Source organism: Lissotriton helveticus, chromosome 11 (assembly GCF_964261635.1).
Source record: "Lissotriton helveticus chromosome 11, aLisHel1.1, whole genome shotgun sequence".
Taxonomy (NCBI): Eukaryota; Metazoa; Chordata; class Amphibia; order Caudata; family Salamandridae; genus Lissotriton; species Lissotriton helveticus.
In genome coordinates, this window is record NC_136072.1 from 1085064159 (window position 1) to 1085082531 (window position 18373).

General features: G+C 47.6%; 1 protein-coding gene across 2 annotated transcripts in view; it reads left to right on the forward strand.

The window, feature by feature from the left end:
* The first annotated feature begins 74 nt into the window (after positions 1 to 74).
* Positions 75 to 18373, forward strand: part of GATC (glutamyl-tRNA amidotransferase subunit C) — a 67666-nt gene continuing 49367 nt past the window's right edge. For both annotated transcript variants that reach the window (XR_013602583.1, XM_078667688.1), the window contains exon 1: positions 75 to 320. Coding sequence is in view for 1 of the 2 variants with exons in the window: in XM_078667688.1 (XP_078523814.1) it covers positions 75 to 320 (246 nt within the window). In the remaining variant the exon portion in view is untranslated. The remainder of the gene's footprint in view (positions 321 to 18373) is intronic.

Genomic DNA, 18373 nt, shown 5'->3' on the forward strand with positions numbered 1-18373 from the left:
CCACGAATCTGACACCTCTGATTTTCGACACCGTAGAGAAAGCCTTTACTTCCGGTCAGCAGGAGACGTGAAGCATGGTTCCGGGTTCGGAACACCGACCGTGTGACAGCTACCAGAACAAGGTTAACGCGCATGCGTCACAGCGTCCCGCCACTTCCGGGAGCAGGATGCTGGCTCCAGGCCGCTGTCGCTGCGGGATCTCCGGGTCGCTTATCCAGTCATGGGCTCTCCGGGGCTCGCTGCTCTCGGCTCGCCCACCAAGGAGAAGCCTGAGGGTGTCGGCGAAGCAGCCAGAGAGTGGCATAGCTCGGGCCAGCAAGGTATGGATGATCATCGACATAGAAGGGAGACTAAAGCAAGCGAAAGAGAAAAAATACTGGAAGTAGCCTGGCCTTTTCTAGTAACATTTATTGCAGTATTGTGAAGTGGTCTGACACCTTCGGGTAAAGTCCGCGCTATATAAAAACGCATAAATAAAATAAAACATCTCCAAAGAATAAAAGAGAAGAATATTTTTTCTGCGGTGCTGCCCAAGTTAAGTTTTCAGTTCTCTCGTCTGATATTTCAATTTCTTCAGTGTGCTCTAGTATGCCTTTCGTGTAACACCTGAGTGACACTTTATCACGTAGTCAAAAAGAATGTGTAATGTAGTAACCTCAGAGCTGCAAATTTTTCAGTTAGCATAAGTGTGACATTTCCTATTTTCAGGGTGCTTATGTGAGACATTTCAATGTCTTACGAGTGACACATTGAGTAATGCGCCATCTCGAATAGGGAAAAAACATCTATTTACATATAATGAGCAATCTTACGGAAATTACCATTTTCTGCAATAAAATGATCTAGAAACTGCTATTACGTCCATTGGGTAAATGATGATTTATAAACTCCCTTTAAAATGCTCACAATGCGAAGTATGCATGACTGAAAAGCCAAGAAGTGCCAAAAGTGATATACAAAGTAGACACACAAGGCTGCTTCACCTCTATTTAAGGGGGGTGTAACTTGCCCTTGCCTCCCTCCTTATCCCCCCCCCCCTCAGTTGCACACCCAATCTCTCTCACATGGAAGAAATTGCAAATATTGTAATAGTGCTTTTTTTGACTGATGAATAAAAGGCAGAAAAGTCCCTACCAGATTTTGAACCTCCAGTTTATGAGCAAGGGATCAAATTTCTATGTTACCTCATAATAAACGAGGAAAAAAATTTGCTAGCATTCACACCAAGAATTTTCAATTTGATTAAAGGCACGGAGGCAGGGATTATTCTTTCGCCTTCTTTACTGACAATTTCTGCAGCCAATAAAAAACGTTCAACATATTAATAAACAACATTTCCCATGATGCCAAGGTATACATCCACCAATCACAGTCTCACGGCCCATATAACTAGTAACCATTACGAATTGCGAGCCTCTTTCTTTGCATCAAAAACGAGCCATTACACTAACATCTGTAACATTCCAGCGTCTACAGCTCTCCCGGCGACCATCTTCGACTTTAACAATAGTCCAAATGTGAACCAGGACATGAAGTGTAAACTTTGACCAGAAACTTCAAGTAGGATCACACCCTTTTTGTTCTGCACCTGAAATAAAAATGGACTAGTATTGTCAGTGGAAAACCCCCAGTATATAAGGGCGGTAACAAATCATAACTGTTATGACAATGACAGAATGGATGGGATAATCCTCGCCTCCGTGTCCTTAATAGAATTAAAATTCTTGGTGCGAATGCTAGCAATTTTTTTATTCTATTAAAGGATCAGAGGGTTAGGATTATGTTAGTTTAATGCTTATCAAAAACCACAGATGAGATGTCGCCCACAGGTTTGTAATAAAACTGTTTAAAAGTAGATTCAGAAGATCAGTCAGCTGATTTCATTATATCCTGAACATTTGAACCCAACATATATCATTTAGATCCCATTGCGCCTCTACCAGAATGAGTACCAAACAGTTGTGTGTCAATACCAGCCTCTGCCATGATGGATCTCAGCCATCTTGCAATTGTGGCAGATGTAACAGGCTTAAAAGGCTTTTGTAACGCAATTAACACTCTTGTACAACCCTCCGGACTTACTGGTGGAGTGGATTCTTCGTAGACATTGAACTACGCATAATTTCTCATTAGAAGGAAAAGATTATACTTAATGGAACATGAAAATGTTTTAGTTCTAGCAGAAATAGTAAATGAAACCCCTTTTGTGGAGAATACTCTACCCAACAATTCGAGAACTCTCGTCGACCAGCAGATAAGCACAAGAGCATAGCTAATTTGGCCAACAATTATTTTCTTGATAACTGTGAATTGTCTGGCCACTAATCAAACAAGGCCAACACCTTGGAAACATCCCATAACAAGCATTTACAATGCAATGGTTTCGCCTTTGGAAAAGTTAGAGCTATTGGCATTGTAAATGACAACATTTGTATTTATGTTTTGGTTTTGAAAACAGATAAATAAATGGCATTGTCATTTACATTGACATTAGCCTCTGCAGTCACTCTGCAGTCCCTAGCACTCCAACTCTGCACTCCCTAGCCCTCTATAGTCACTCTGCACTCCCTAGCACTCTGCACTCCCTAGTCACTCTGCACTCCCTAGTCACTCTGCACTCCCTAGTCACTCTGCACTCCCTCGTCACTCTGCACTCCCTCGCACTCCCTTGCACTCCTTAGCAGTCCCTAGCAGTCCCTAGTCACTCTGCACTTCCTTGCACTCTGCTCTCCCTAGCACTCCCTTGCACTCTGCACTCCCTAGTCACTCTGCACTCCCTAGCACTCCCTAGCATTCTGCAGTCACTCTTTGAACTATGCGCTTAAATCGCTCCTTGTGTATTTTTTAATGTCATGAATTCTTTCTAGTCCCCCCCTGGACAATAGTTATGACAACCCGCAGTTTTAAATGATGGTTAATAATTAATAAACATGTGCATGGTTTGTTTTACAGAAGAGGGCACGTTTCACAATGGGAAGTTATCGTTGACGCTTCCAAATTTTGCAGTGTTTTTAAATGGGCCAAAAATAATAGAACATTATTGCAATGTATGCCATCCCACATTCCAAGCGAAACAGCACCAATATTGAGGGGTACAGAAATGCTAAGCCCCTTGCCTCTCCTCACTCTGCACTGCGGCCTGTCTCGGTGCAGGAAGCATCACTCTGGAACCCTATTAACTCTTGTAGAAACAAGCGTTAGAACATTTTCTGAAATCCCAGATTGTGCATCCAACCTCTTCTGGTGGGTCCAATCGGCCAGAAAGCTTCGTCACTGTAAAAAAAGACACATGGGCGCCAATGTGGGGACCCCCACAGCGAGCGTTCTGGGATGGTGGACCCCTAGAGCTCCACATACAACTAAACCGAAGCATGCGTGCAATCGTCTCCGCGTTACAAAGTAGCCCTTAGCTGCTTCTGCGTCCGCCAGATTCCGTAGTGCCTTGTTTTCCATCTAGATGTTTTCGCCCGTATAGATAACTTTTTTCTTTTCCTGGCAAAAAGGAGGGCTGCATATCTCGCGTTGTGCAAGAAGGCAAGAGTTCTTGGGAGGGGGTGCCTTGAGGTGCAGGTTCTCCCAAGTCCGGAATGATGCAGCTCGGAAACTTCTGGACAACTAATGCAGGCCCGCCACACTCTGTCGACCCGAAGGACAGGCAGAGGCCTTGATTGTGAACAGCATTTCTAAAACTTTACCTTTAAATTCAAGTTTTCTTTTGCCTTGGGTGGAATCACGCATTGAAATCCAAGGAAACACATAAAACAGCAGATCCGAATACAGGTGGGCCGTGAGATAGTACTGTGCGTGTAGGTTCATGTCCCCGAAGCTGCCTGCAGTCAGGGGGGGTGTTCCCGAACCTCTAAGTTGAAGGGGCACTTCCATGCCCCTGACTCCGGCTTCTAACTCGATAACCGGCCGTGTCTTCACCCGGCCTTAACTTGCCCCCTTCTCACTCCTGTAAGTTCACAGAATACGAACACCCCTCACCTTTGCACAGACTGACCCTTAGGGGCTGCTACCAAAGATTCAAATTGCAGCACGCGGAGAAGCAGCGACTTTTACAAACATAAACAATCCGTTTGCCGCCTCCCCGCTCAGCAGTTTAAATGGCACTTCAAGGCACCGCAGCTGCGGCCCCACGCGAGTAAAACAAAACGAACCTGCACAAAAAGTACATCCACGAATAAGAACTCTCACCCCATGTTCAGCAAGCCTTACCCACTCAGGAAGAAAGTGCCATCCCCCAAAAGACAGTGTGCTCCGGACACGGGGAGGAAGCACAACGTGTGACACGGAAACACAATCCAGCTCTAAGCTCACAGAGCCAGCCTGCACCCCATCACTTCTCCGTGGCCGTGCAGGCTGCATCCCTCCCCGCCCCCATCTCCGGAGCAGCAGAGCTCTCCAGAGATGGATGGGGGGTGATCGGGGGCTCCCCCTCCTCCCGGCAGGGGGAGGACCCAGGCAGCAGCGGCAGGCTTCGCCCCAGCGCCTGCCTGCCTGCACAGCCCCACAGCCCAGCACACACAGAGGAAGGTGAAGAAGGGACCTACCTACCCATAAACCCTGGAGCTGCACAGTCCACTCAGGTGCCGGCTGCCCCCCCTCTCTGGCTTTGTCGGGATATTGCAGGGTGGGGGATAAGGGGTGAACCGTTCTTTGTCTGGGAACTCCGGGGCATGTGATCCCGCATGGGCTCTCTGGTGGGCAGCGGGAGGGAGGGGGCTCGCACACGCTGGCAGGCTGCCAGGGCTGTCTGGCTTGCACAGCCTGCACTTCTGCTCTCGTCCACCCCCTCTCATTTGGAGAGGGAGCTCTTTCGCTTTTGGCCTAGGGTAGGGAGGTTCCATAACTGTGCCCGTCTGTCAGCGAAACTCCCACCCTGATAACGAACCGGAGCGGCAGAGTGCCGGAGCCATACAACTTGAGGCACACGCACCTCAGCGGGGGCTGTGCCCCCCTCGACCCCCCCAAACACACGCAAAAAAGTGCTATTCACAAAAAATGGACATGATGCCACTATCAGCGCCCTGGGCCGCCCATTTTGGACTTGTCGGCGGGCCTCCTTGCCCAGAAATTCTCTGAAAAGTCGTATAATCGGAGATTGGGACAGGGGAGGTTGCACAGGTTTCTTTCCGATGTGAGCCATGGGGTGGGTTTAATTGGAGAGGCGTCCCGGCAGCACTTCTTCTTCCATGTGCAAGAGTCCAATGTAGCTTTGGGGCGCACATTACATTACTGCCAGCAGGGCACCCCAATCGCGGTGTTTATACAAGTCACTGCTCCACAGCCGAGAAGGTTGTGGAAAACGCGGCAATGCAAATCTAGCTATTTAGCTGTTATTGAGAACTTTACACCAAACATGGCTTCGGGGCGCTAGAGTTAGGATGCATTAATTCACCACACTGAACAGCCAGCTGAGCGGCTCACTGACGGGAAAGCGACTGGACGCAGCGCTAGTGGATGGAGTTTCCAAGCTGCAAGAAAGAGGAAAACCCACTAACACCAAAGAGAAGCACTCACACCTGGTTATGATGGAACATTAACATACTTTAAAAGGAAACAAGCACTCACCTGGACTTCCTCAGCCGCGGAATGGCCAAAACAAACCTGGACGCTAAAAAAAAATAAGCCCCGCCCACCGCCGCACTGACGTGACCAAAGGGGCCGGATGAGAAAAACATCCCAGGAACGCCCACGAGTCGCCTCGCAGGATGACGGACGCCTCTGTTTGCCAATGGCTAGCGTCCATTTATGGAGCTAGCCAATGGGAAACAGAGGCGGTGCCGAACATCCATACTGTTGACAAAAGTTTTCGCCCTGTGCGGAGCACTTCGTGCTCTCGCCAGGTCGAAACCTAAAAAGGAATACCTAGCCTTAGGAGGGTTCGCTATCTGAATCCCTACAAGCAGCTTGCATATCAATGGATGCATACCTACCGGTCTGGCCTCTACCTGGGCGTATCCTGCCGAAATGGCAGATCGAAAATTGTTTACCGACCTGTAGGTTTATCCTTCTGATAAGAGATTAGCCTGCCTCCATAGGATCCACATGACTTTCCAAGCACTAACCCATCCAGCCTCGCCATGCTAACGAGTGCCGCTTCCTGGTGGAAGGAGACCAGGCCTGTTGAATGAAGTCTGGAGCTCGTTTCCAAAATTCCTAGCAATGTTGGCTGAACGCCTTCAGGCCATCAGGGATAGTTGCCCCGACAGTACCAATGGATGCAACTCCCCCTGAGGGTCCTGGAGCATCGTTGGAGACCAAGGAAGAAGGAGAGGACAATCGCACGCCAACTCCAACAGCATGGGGAACCAAGGCAGTGCCTTCCAAAGAGGGATGACCTGTGCTTTGCTTTTCAAATAACAGTTTTTTTTTTACCCTGTCCCAGCGTACAAATTGTTATTGGACTATTGCACGTTTAATTAAAATCATTACAATTGAGGATCCCAGAACAGGGGAAAAATACACAGTTAAATAGGAAGTAAAAAATATGAAAACTCTTATAAAAGGCATAAAAACATTATAAATATTGGACTGCTCTTTCCTCTGCAGTCTAAAAGGCTTCCCTTTATCCCCCATCAGCAGCTGTTCGCAGTCCAGATGAGAGCCGGGTTGGTTGACAGGCTTACCCAACCCCAGCATATCAATCATTATAAGAGTGTACGATTCAGTGTGGAGGAGGTTCACGGGTCTGGGATAGCAAAAAGTGTGGTTGCAGATTTCATAAATTACATGGAACTGGCTTCTAGCTGGACTGAATCTCTTCTCAAACAGGCTTCTAAGGAGCCTTGACAGATCCTGGCATTTAAAAATGCACCATACCTGCTGAAGCCAGAACGTCCTTAACGGGAACAACTTGTCACAGATGCAAATTGCATGTGTCAATGATTCCTCTCCCTTTGCTCAAAGGCGAAATTATCATAGTCATCCAGGTTCCTTTGTCCGTACCAGTAGAATTTTAAAGGGATTAATCCAAATCACAAGCCCATTAGCTGACGTCTCATGCTCAAGCGAAAGGGCAGAATAAGATAGGATGGAAGGATTCCTGGCTCGTACAGTATTGAGACCATTCCTCCGTGTGCCAATTTCTTTACGGCTTGTATGTCATATTTAGGGCTCCCGGTTTTATGGTATTTATTTTTTTAACATTTCCGTCTGTATTTATCCATATTTATTTTTTGCCCATTTTATCTGTATTTATCCATCTTTATTTTGTGTTTTACGTAAAAATTAAGTTGTAAAACTGCACATTTGCATATTTATTTAACTGTTGTGCGTGCACTCATACTTCGATGTCTGCCATGTTTTCACTATTTAAGCTACCAAATATTACATACTAATACAATTACTGGTAAATATTAGCATTATACCACAAATGCTTGTTGACAAATGCCATTATTTAAAGAAATGCAGGGCTCGACAAATCTAAAAAATCTTACTTGACCTGCAGGTCGAGTAAGTAGACTTTTCTACTCGACCTAACAGTAATGCACTCGACCCACAAACTGATCGCATATGAATTTTTTTCAAAACATTTGCAGCACCAACAACCCAAGAAAACTTTGGCCAACTAAATTAACAGCAAATGTTATTAATTTATCACCCAGTTACCTCCCTATGTGTGTATGTTATGTTATGTTATGTTATATTTACTTTTGTATAGCGCACGGCTACTCAAAAAGAGTGTCCCGGCGCTTTGAGTAAGGAGGACTACAGTACAATAACATAACACAGTTAAAAAAGAAGGAGACAGCGATATAGAAGGCAAACCAAATATATGCAGCCTACTGGGTAAACAACCAGGTTTTGAGACCTTTTCTAAAAGCAAGTAGGCTGGTGGCTCCCCGAAGTGTGAGCGGCAGAGAGTTCCACAACTGTGGAGCCAGTAGTCCAGAGGAGCGACCTCCCAGGCGAGCTCTCTTCACTCGCGGGACCACCGCCAAGAACAGAAATTCCGATCTCAAAGAACGAGCAGGGTGGTAGAATGCAAGTCTCTTTTGGAGGTACTTTGCTCCAACCGCATGGAGGGCCTTATAGGCCAAGGTCAAAGCCTTGAAGGCGATCCGCTTGCGGATTGGAAGCCAGTGCAAAGTCTGCAGCAAGCCGGCTGCACTGGCACGTCTATTCAAGCCAAAGATAGCTCTCGCAGCAGCGTTTTGCACCACTTGGAGCCGCTGTAGCAAATACTCTGGCAGGCCCAAGTAGAGCGCGTTCGAATAATCTAGCCTAGAGCCGATCAGGGCCTGCACAGTCAGCTTCCTGTGCTCCTCAGACAAAAGAGGAAGAAACCTCTGCAGCATCCTAAGGAGGCCAAAGCACATCCCTGACACCCCGAGGATCTGGGATTTCAACGTAAGCCCCTTATCCATCTTGACCCCCAAGTTCTTCGCAATCTGGGATGAACAAGACGGAGGGAACATATTGATGGGCCACCAAGCCTGCCAGTCTGGCTCCGTGTCGCACCCAAAGAAGAGTACCTCGGACTTATCGGAATTGCACTTGAGGCTGTTCAGTTGGAACCATTTAAAAACAGCCCCAAGGCAATCCCGGATACTCTCCCCATCAAAGTCTCCTCCTCTCTTACACGAGAAGAGGAGCTGGGTGTCGTCTGCGTAGGATACGATCTGGGCCCCGAACGACTCCGCCAACGCCGCCAAAGGGGTCATGAAGATGTTAAAAAGGGTCGGGCTCAAAATAGAGCCCTGAGGGACCCCGACTCCCAAAGGCGGCATCACGGCGGAATCTGGCGAGGCCCAGACCGTTTGCCGGCGGCCAGCTAGAAAGGAAGAAAACCAGCTGAGCACCGTCCCCCGTAGTCCTATCTCATAGAGTCTTGCGAGAAGGCCATCATGGGGGACGTGTCAAAAGCCGCCGACAAATCCAGCAGCACCAGCATGGCTTTGCCTCCCGAGTCCAGAACCCCTTTAATGGTTTCTGATACCTCAAGGAGCGCGGTCTCTGTGCTGAGATTTGGACGGAAGCCAGACTGAGTGGCATGCAGGATCTCATTTGTCTCCAGAAAATTGGAAAGCACCGTCTGAACGTGCTTTTCCACAATTTTCGTGAGAGCCGGCAGCAGAGAGATAGGCCTGTAGTTGACTGGGGCCTTCGGATCCAGGCCAGGCTTCTTAAGCAGCGGGATGACCATTGCCTGCTTCCAGGCCTGCGGAACCACCCCCCGGCTCAGCGAGAGATTCAATAGCGGGTTCGCCAGGGGATTAATCACCTCCGCAATTTTCGCCAGAAACTTAGCGGGGCACGGGTCAAGCGGCGAGCCCGATTTGAGATTGCCCATGAGTGCTAAAGAGGCAGGGGCAGAAATAGGTGGAAACACGCCCAATGTCAAACCTGGCGAGGCCAGAGGGGACCGGTTAGCCTCAGGGTTAATCAGCCCCAAGGGTACACCCGATGGGAAGGAATCCTGTATCAGTTGGATCTTGCTAGTAAAAAAGTTAGCAAGATCCGAAGCCCAGGAATCAGCTGGCCTCTCATCAGAGGAATTGGACCGTGGGGATGTAAATTCTCTCACAATGGAGAAAATCTCCTTACAGGAGTTGGAGGCGGCCTCTATCCTCCCTGCCAAATAGGCTTTTTTTCCCAGGCGGATGTCCCGGTGATAGGCCTTAACCGCCGTCGTATAGGTCAGCTTGGCCACTGTGTCGTATTGTGCCCGCCACGCTCTTTCGGCCACCTTACACTGCTGCCGCGTAGCCGACAGTGCTGCGGTGAACCACGGAGCGGAGACCCGTTTCGGTGTCAAGCGGGGGGTCAGTTCCGGGGCGAGATCATTTAGCCTGACTACAAGCCACGCATGCAAGGACTCCAGATCCTTCTCTAGGTCGCCAGAGAGGGGGCAGGGGTGATCCAGGGCAGCCTGGGCCAGCATCGCAGGGGTAACTCGATGGTAAGCCCTATGGACTCGACCCTGCTGCTGTGACAGAGCAACAGTCGCTTTAACTGTGCCTTTGATTGAAAATTTAGCAAGCAGATGGTCTGACCATAGTACCGGGACGATCTCTATCACCTCAAGAGGGGATGACGAGAAAACCTGGTCAAGCGTATGCCCCTTGTCATGCGTAGGCCCCTGCAAATAAGGGATCAGTCCCAGCGGGGCCATAGCCTCTGAAAGTTTAGTAGCGGCAGGGTCCGACGGATCATCCATCCGGAAGTTGAAATCCCCATCCACAATGCAATGTTCCGCTTTCAGGGCCAGTCCCAGCAGTACGGAGTCAAGATCTTCAAAGAACGTACCCGATGGACCAGGCGGTCTATAGACCAGTAATCCCTTGACTGATTGGTGCGGTGCCAGAGTGATAGAGAAAGCAAGGGTCTCAGAGCCGCGGATGTCGTCCACTGGCAAAATAGCACAAGGCGTGCCTTTCTTCACCACCAGTGCCACTCCACCACCCCTTCCCTTAGCTCTATCCTTCCTGAAGATGTTATAATCAGGCGGGATTGCCATGGCGACATCTGGATTAGAGAATTCACCCCACCACGTCTCGGTGAGCATAAGACAAAGTGGCTTTAACGTATCAAGGAGCTAAAAAATGTCCTGAGCATGTCTACACGCCGATCTCGTGTTTAATAACATGCAGAGATATCCAACGCTAGCGATGTTATTGTTAGGAGACGATGTCAAAGCACGGGAGGGGCACCAGCCACAGGCAGGGCAGGTGGACTTACCTCGGTGGCGACCAGGGAAGACAGTGCAACAGCCACTGGCGGGAGTAAAGAGAGCGCGAAGCTCCCCAGAAGTATATCGCCGCACAGGTTTGGTAGCAGAGCTCAGCCCGCCGCCCCGACCGCCTCCGAGACGCTGACGGGCGCTGACGGGCGCAGACGGGCAGGACTCTGGCTTGACTCCGGCGCGAGTCAGGCGCCACCGCTGCGCGTCTCCGCTGCGCGAAGGAAAGTGAGCTTTAAATGCAGCCTCACCTGGTCTCCCAAACGGAGCACTAGAGCGCTGGATCCGGTGGAGCGCTGGAAGAACATCAAAGTGCCGTGGTGAACGTTTCTGTAAACATAAAAGACTATGCTTGTAGGCATGGTTTGTTGGCCAGTGGGCAGTCAGTGAGCAAGCCCAACCCACCTGGGGGTCTCTGCAAGAAAAACAGTAAAATAATGGGGTCAAATTGTGCATTTGCAGCCCATTATGTCAGCGAAACAAACTAATTTCTGAACATCTGCTACTCATAAGTTGCTTTGTGCAAGCTCACTCCTCTCAGTTAAGTCACGATTATGGAAATTTCCCAGCCCTCACAACAAAACTCACTCAGACTGCCCTCAGAATTTACTTGCACAAATAATACTGGATTTGCTTCTCAGGTGCACTTGTGCCATTTTAACAGTTTGCTCTCTCATATGGGACGACAGCTTTCATTTTGGCACTGGACTAAGGACAAACCAGTTGTTCCGAATTCCCAAGACAGGATCAAGGTGGGCTTACATCACAACAATGCACCAACAAGACCAACAAAAGAAAAGGAGGCAAGGACCAAGCTCATCTTACCCACCACAGACACATGGGATCACCAGCGGCCAGCTGCAACACTGCTAAGCCAGGCAGGCACGCGCATAACAGTTAAAAAGTCTCCGGTCAGGCACAGTACTGTCACATAATGGAAAATCCTGCTCCCTAATAATCAGCACGCAGCAAAAATAAAAGCTACAGATCTCTCTGATCTGGACACAACCTTAATCATTCCCAAAACGTACTCCTGGCATTCAGAAATAGGCACTGACATTCCAATATACTCTAGTTTTAATGTGACATTGGGGGTCTACCCTGTGGATTCTAGCAGCACAGCTGAGGCTGTGTTCCCTGCAATTAAGTGCGCCATCTTTTTACGGAAACAACATCTACGATCATGTCTCTAAAGCTCACTCCCCCCCTCCCAAAACCTAACTCTGGGCCTAAACTTACTTTTTGGGGGGAAACTGGGGGTGTGGTAATTAGCGGTCACACAATCAGTGCACAATCCGCACCTTAGAAGTGACACTTTCTTGCGAGCAAAAATCAAGCAATGAAGGTGAGGGAAACATACAAATATTCACAAATTACTGCATAGTAAATTGACCTCAAAATGTTCTAATGTAACTTGCATATATCTGATGGTTTGTCTGTAAAAACAGATATACAAAACAAAGTCAGACAAATGTTGCAAACTAGGGACTCTATGTTAATTAGATTTCGAACACTGCCTTTGGAGACTGTCTTCTCTGCAATCTTGCTTTTTTTCCTGTCATCTTTGGTAACCCCTGTCCTATTCCCCACTACTTGCAAGTACTTCCCACATTATCAGTTTTACAGTTGTAACAGCATAATGGCTGGAAAGCACAATGCAGTCTGTTGTTACTACGAGAGAATTGTTGCTTCTAGGAACAAAATCCTCTGTACAAATCTCCAAAATAAATACTAACTGATCTACAGAGGAAACTGAGGAGCTGCCTTGGAACGATTTATCTGCAAACCAGGGTGGTAAAATCACTCTTAGAAATAAAATGTTAATATTGGGGTGGTTGCAGTACTTATTCTGAGTCTATGCTTCCAAATCACACAACAGAAGTGCTTAACTAAGTAATTTTTCACATGCCCCCGCTGTTACAACAGGGAGGCAGTCACTCTGCTCCTAAGGGGTGCCTGAAGAGTAACTAAATGGAATTGTACAGCTCTGTGCCTGATAGAGGAATAAGCAACGCAGGGAAGGGAGACGCTGAAAAACTATTTAAAAGACAGACATGCGAGAAGAGCTAATAAGGCCAACATTAAGAGGCCTATTAGGATGGCGGACGGACCTGTGTCCGTCCGCCACCCCCGAGGAGGAGGGACCGTCCGCAGGGGCAGCGGCGGTCCCTCCATTGTAATTAGGATCTGACCGCCACCCTGGCGGTCACATCCCGTATCTTTAACCTTGCGGCGAGTGCTACTTGAAGCAGCACCCGCCGCAAGGTTAAAAATGCATGATTTGCATTTACATGCACAACACGGGAGGCACCGCGCGGTGCCTGCCGCTTTGTGCATGTAAATGCAGGGGAGTACCATAGGTACCCCCCATGTCCCCCTCCCCCACCCCCTTCACCCCCCCAGAAGCAAAGTTCCACATGCTTTTCCACGGCGGAAAAGCAGCAGCGGAAAAGCATGTTTCAACGCACATCCTAATTTGGCTGACGGTGTCTTGCACCGCCACCAAATAGCCCTCAACACCCCGCGGATCAGCGGCGGACGGACCTGCCGTCCGCCGCTGTTCCCACCGCCATCCTAATCTGGCGGTGGGTGTTTTCTGTGACCACGGCGTTGAATCCGCATCCTCCGGGCCGGCGGATTCACCGCCATCATAATCGACCCCTAAGTTTGTGTGTAGTACACTGTGCATGATAAGCGTCCGTCCGCCACCCCGAGGAGGAGGCACACTGTGCATGATAAGCTCTGCAAGACCACGCACAAGCTGATGCAAAGCCTAATCACAGTAAAATTCTATGCAAATGAGGACAGCCCAATACATTACACTGCGTTTGAACACATCAAAAAGGGAATTAAAAAAACTGATTATGGGTACAAATTAAAAGAGCAGTAACAGAGAGTCCTGGAGCGAACGGATATCATGCCTGTGTGTCACCCAATCCAGCACCGTCGAAAACGCCATAGCGAACTATACGTGCAGGCACTTTCTTAGTCAAAGTGTGGAAGGAGGCAGTGTTCATCTGGCAAGAAGCTATGGCGCCACAAAACTAATCAAAGAGCTTTGCATTTTTGAAAATCGCAGGATATTGTAAGTTATAAATTATGTCATATTTCAGAAGCTTAAGAAAATAAAAGGTCAAAAATATCATGCGACCTCACGATAAACTGACAATCTGTGCTGTGTTGAATAATACCAGGATGGGTAGAACAGCATTAGTACTCGAGAGCACGGTGTTCACTGAGCCCTGAACTTGAGTTATGTGACAGGCTAGCGGCAATAAATGAACCTAACAACACACTGAGAGCAACCGGCATCTGGAGTTGCCCAATATTATACTGAAACAATAAGGCAGGTGCGAGTACAAAGGTACAGAAACTAAACATGGCAAGGGAAAATACTGTGAAGTGGGACAGTCAGCTATTGAGATATCCAGGTTTAAGATGTTAAAAATGTTAGCATTTATTTGATGTGCGTACTATTGAATCATTTCTCATTTTGCAGTGTCGGGTCAGTTCTGTGCGGCTTGTGTGACTCAGGGCAACAAGCAGTCCTCATAACAAGTATCGCTGACACCCACCTCCGATACACTGGAACTAGGTGTGCAGTAAGGCTACCTTCACCAAAGGCATTCACTTTCATGGATATTATGAAACAGTTGATGACACCGAGCAGTCATGATTTAAGATAAGGCCTGCAACAAAACAATATATAAAAATCAACTCACCTCCAAATCGCCCTGCACTCCGTCCCGACTCCACCAAAGAGAGCGCGCGTGGTGGGTGCTGCGTCACTGCTGCACTTTAAGCAGCACAGCGCACGGGGGCAGGCCAGGGCCGTCATTGATAGCGCTTTCGCGCGCTACAAGAGTGACGGCCTTGGGACCCACAGAAACAATAGGCAGCGCACCACACCACCACCACTATGTTAGGTGGTGCATGCATGCTGCCCCCTAGAGCCTTCACCGTGCACAGCGTGAACTTGATACTTGAATGCCGTCGTTGCCGCCATTGTGCTACTGCAGTGCCAGATAAGCACTCGCCAGGCCGGTCAAGTAGGCCTTGAAAATGACTCGCCCTTCAGGAAATTCACTCGCATTTGCGAGCGGGCAAGTACATTTTTCAACCCCTGAAATGTCATCCTGTTTTTTAATTTTCCCTGCTGTCCAACGGCTCAGCTGTTGAGCTATAATTCATGAAAGACAGCACGGAGGTTCATTCAACGAAGCACACATTTCTGTATTTGCCTGCCTTTAAAAATAAATGCATTCAGAAAAAAGATTGGTTACTGTCTGTATTTATCTGTAAAAATCCATAAAAACGGAAAACAGGGAACCTTAGTCATATTCCATTGATAATATTCTCGCTTGTTTGATCAGCGGTTTGGCAACCAAGGGCACGCACCAGCAGGCCGCTCTCCCCAATTTCACTTGCCTCCAGTGCCTCTAGGGAGTGATTTATGTACTTGTACCAGTTTGTTGTCGGGTACTTAACACTTCTCATATGATTTTTTTTTAATTGTGTGATTCTTTACCTGCTTGGCTTTAAGGCTGTAGGCTACAAACTTCACTTTTTGTATCCAGTGCAGCAAGGCTGACCAAAACTCTTTTCGAATATGGGCGTGCAATGTACAATTTGGGAGCGAAAATACTCTTCAATAATAGGAGGACTGCGACGTGTCCAGCCAGTTGGCCATTTTGTCTCTGAATAGTAGTTTCCAGTATGCAACCTTGCTTCAGGCCTTTATTTGTACAGATTTTGTTTGTGGTAGTCCATCCAGCACTAACTCTTATCTTTACCCAGTTGTCAGAGTATAGAGCAATAATAGCTTTCTGTAAATTTTGAGGAATGCCCTAGGTATTCAGTTTAGACCAGCGTTTCCATCTTTATACACTGTCGAATGCAGTTGGAAAATTGATAAACCCTGCTTAGAGGGTCTTGCCTGTTGCAGCCACAGTAGCTTCACTCAAGTGGGAGATACAGATGAGGTTATATTCGATGTGACAGCCCTTTTGAAAGCCGGGTTGAGACAGACGGGTTAATTTCTTTCCCTTCATCCAGGCTTGGAGCGCCTGCTTTAAAATGCTATTGAGGCTTCGCAAGAAGCGAAATCAGGGGATAGTTCGCAGGGCATGATTGAGAGCCTTTCTTGTGGACAGTGACTAAGAGTGAACCCCTCCATGATTCTGGAATGATTGCTCCCAATAGATATTCTTGGAATAAGGGAGCCATTACTTAGGCCCATCGAGTCGGGACCCAATATTTCTGAAATAAGGAAGCTAATACTGAGGCCCATCGAGTCAGGGCCCACTTGTATACCGCAGCCAGGATGCCACTTGTTCCTGAGGCACCACTTGCTCTCATCAGCTTGATGGCTGCTTCTACTTGAGCTAGACTTATTGATTGCATGTCTGAGGGGGGCCAGGCTTAGAGATGCAGGTTGCCTGTTGGATCCAATTTCAGGTGTCTTAAGCTAGCTGAAGTTAGCCAGGTGGTTTACTAATAGGCCTTTAATGTAAGAGTCCCATTTCGCGGGGCAGTGTTGGCAACAGACGCCGGACGATTTGAGGAGGAGTCTTTATTAATCCACAGCCAGAATTTCCTCAGATTCTTGGATTTTATTACCTCATGCAATTCGTTCCATCTTTGGGCCTAATTGTTCCTCTTTTGGGCGTAAAGAGCTTCCCTATATTCTAGTCGTATCACAGCCACGTGGGTTCCCAATCTTTTACACCCCCCTGTAACAGCTAAACTGTTTCAAGACTTTGTTTAAGCTTCTTTTTAGGGCTACTATTTGGTTTTTTAGGTCTCGCCTACGCAGCTCGCATGCTTTTCATAGGAGGACCTTTAGCCTCTTTTTGGAAGCACATACTCATGCTTGCGGCGGCATCCACCTTACGGGAGCGAGCAGGGGCGTGCCACAAGCATGAGTATGTGCTTCCAAAAAGAGCAGACTGCGCGCGCACGCGCGCCCTAACAACTCCCGGGCTTGTTTGTGCCTGTAGCCCAGCAGATTGCCGTAATCTCCACAGGCCTCCATTATGAATTTATTTGACATTTGTTCTTGCTTCTTTTCAGCCCATTACTCTCCAGACTCAAGTGGCGCATTGCCTTTTGAGACTCCAGAGCATGTGATTTTTTTCGTCCACGTTAACTTGCAGGACCCAGGTCGGTGAATACCTGCCCTTAGCCCCTGCACAGTAAATATTTGTAATATCTTTAGCGCTTTTTTGTTTTTTTAAAGTTTTTGGAGACTACTCATGGTAGAAGAGAATCTGGAGTCTCTTGTATTTGAACTTCTCTTTTGTTGCCTTCATGCCTCTAGCATCAAGTACCTATGTTTGAGTTCATGTGCGCTGAAGACTAAGGTTACCACAATTCATTCAAACATTCACCGTTTATCCATCTCCTTTTAACACAGATATGCTGACATTCTTGATCAATACAAAATGATTACAGTAAAAACAAGCATTTGCAATGCAATAGGCCTCGCTTTCACACGAGTTTGACATAGCAAAAAACAATGCGTTTTATTTTTGTTTTCGTTTTAAAAACATAAGTAGAAGGCATTGTCATTTACAATGCCAATAGCTTAAACTTGCGTAAATGCAAGACCTATTGCATTGTAAATGCTTGTGCTATTTGCTGCTGTTTTGGAATGCCCAATAGCCTCACCTTTTTTAAGCATTCCCAAGTTTCTAAGGTGTTTACTTAGATGGTCAGCCAGAAGACCCCAGAGGTTTGGATTGGTGGTTTTGCAGCTTGCTAGCTGAGTCATGTCCAGAAATCAGTCCACAATTGCCCCTTGCCCGTTGTGATTTGTCACAGACCACTTTATTGTGTTAATGGGCTCAGGGTCTTCATGGTTCCCTAAAAGTCTTGTTTTAGGGGGGTAGGGCATGAAACCTGCGCTTTGCATATAAGGATTGCATGGTCGCTGGCCAGGGTTGGAGTGGCTTCAAACTTGCTTATGCATTAAAAGTGATACAACCAAGAGTAGCCATACTAAAGTACCAGAATGCATGTAGGCTGCAGGCTAGTCTGACGTGAATCTACCATTTAATATTCTCAGACCTAACTGGTTCAGGAAGGGAGCTAGGGCATTGCCTTGTTTATCGCACAGTTGGAACTGCTTTTCGATTGGGGGAATGGCCCATGTTTGGTAATCAAGGTCCACAAATGTGCTGTTCAATTTTCCGCACATTAGATTTGCATTGAAGTCTCCCATCATGACCCACATGTCATCTGAATATAAAACTGATAGGTCTTTCAGAATTGTGGGCAACGAGGCCAGGGTTGCCGCCCGTCTTTTTTTAGCAGGTGGAGATTAACGCACCCAAGGAAATCTTGAGAAAGATGTAGTCGTTGTTCCCTGTGCGGAGCACCGTGGCAGTTGCTGCCAGTTTGTATTTTCACATAAATAGACACACCGGCAGAGGCCCCTCCCTGTGAAGCTGTTGTTGAAGCTTTGCAAACTGTGAAGTCTGACCAAGGAGACGAGTTGAGTGCCCAGGTTTCCTGCATGACAATGATGTCACTTTTCTTCAGCTTGTTGATAGCTTCCTTCTTGGCTTTAGAATCCATTAAACCTCTTATGTCCATTAAACCTCTTATGTCCTATGAACTAATTTTCAGATGAGACCTTATTACATGGTTAAACTGTTCAGGTGGCTGCGTGCTACGATTGATAGC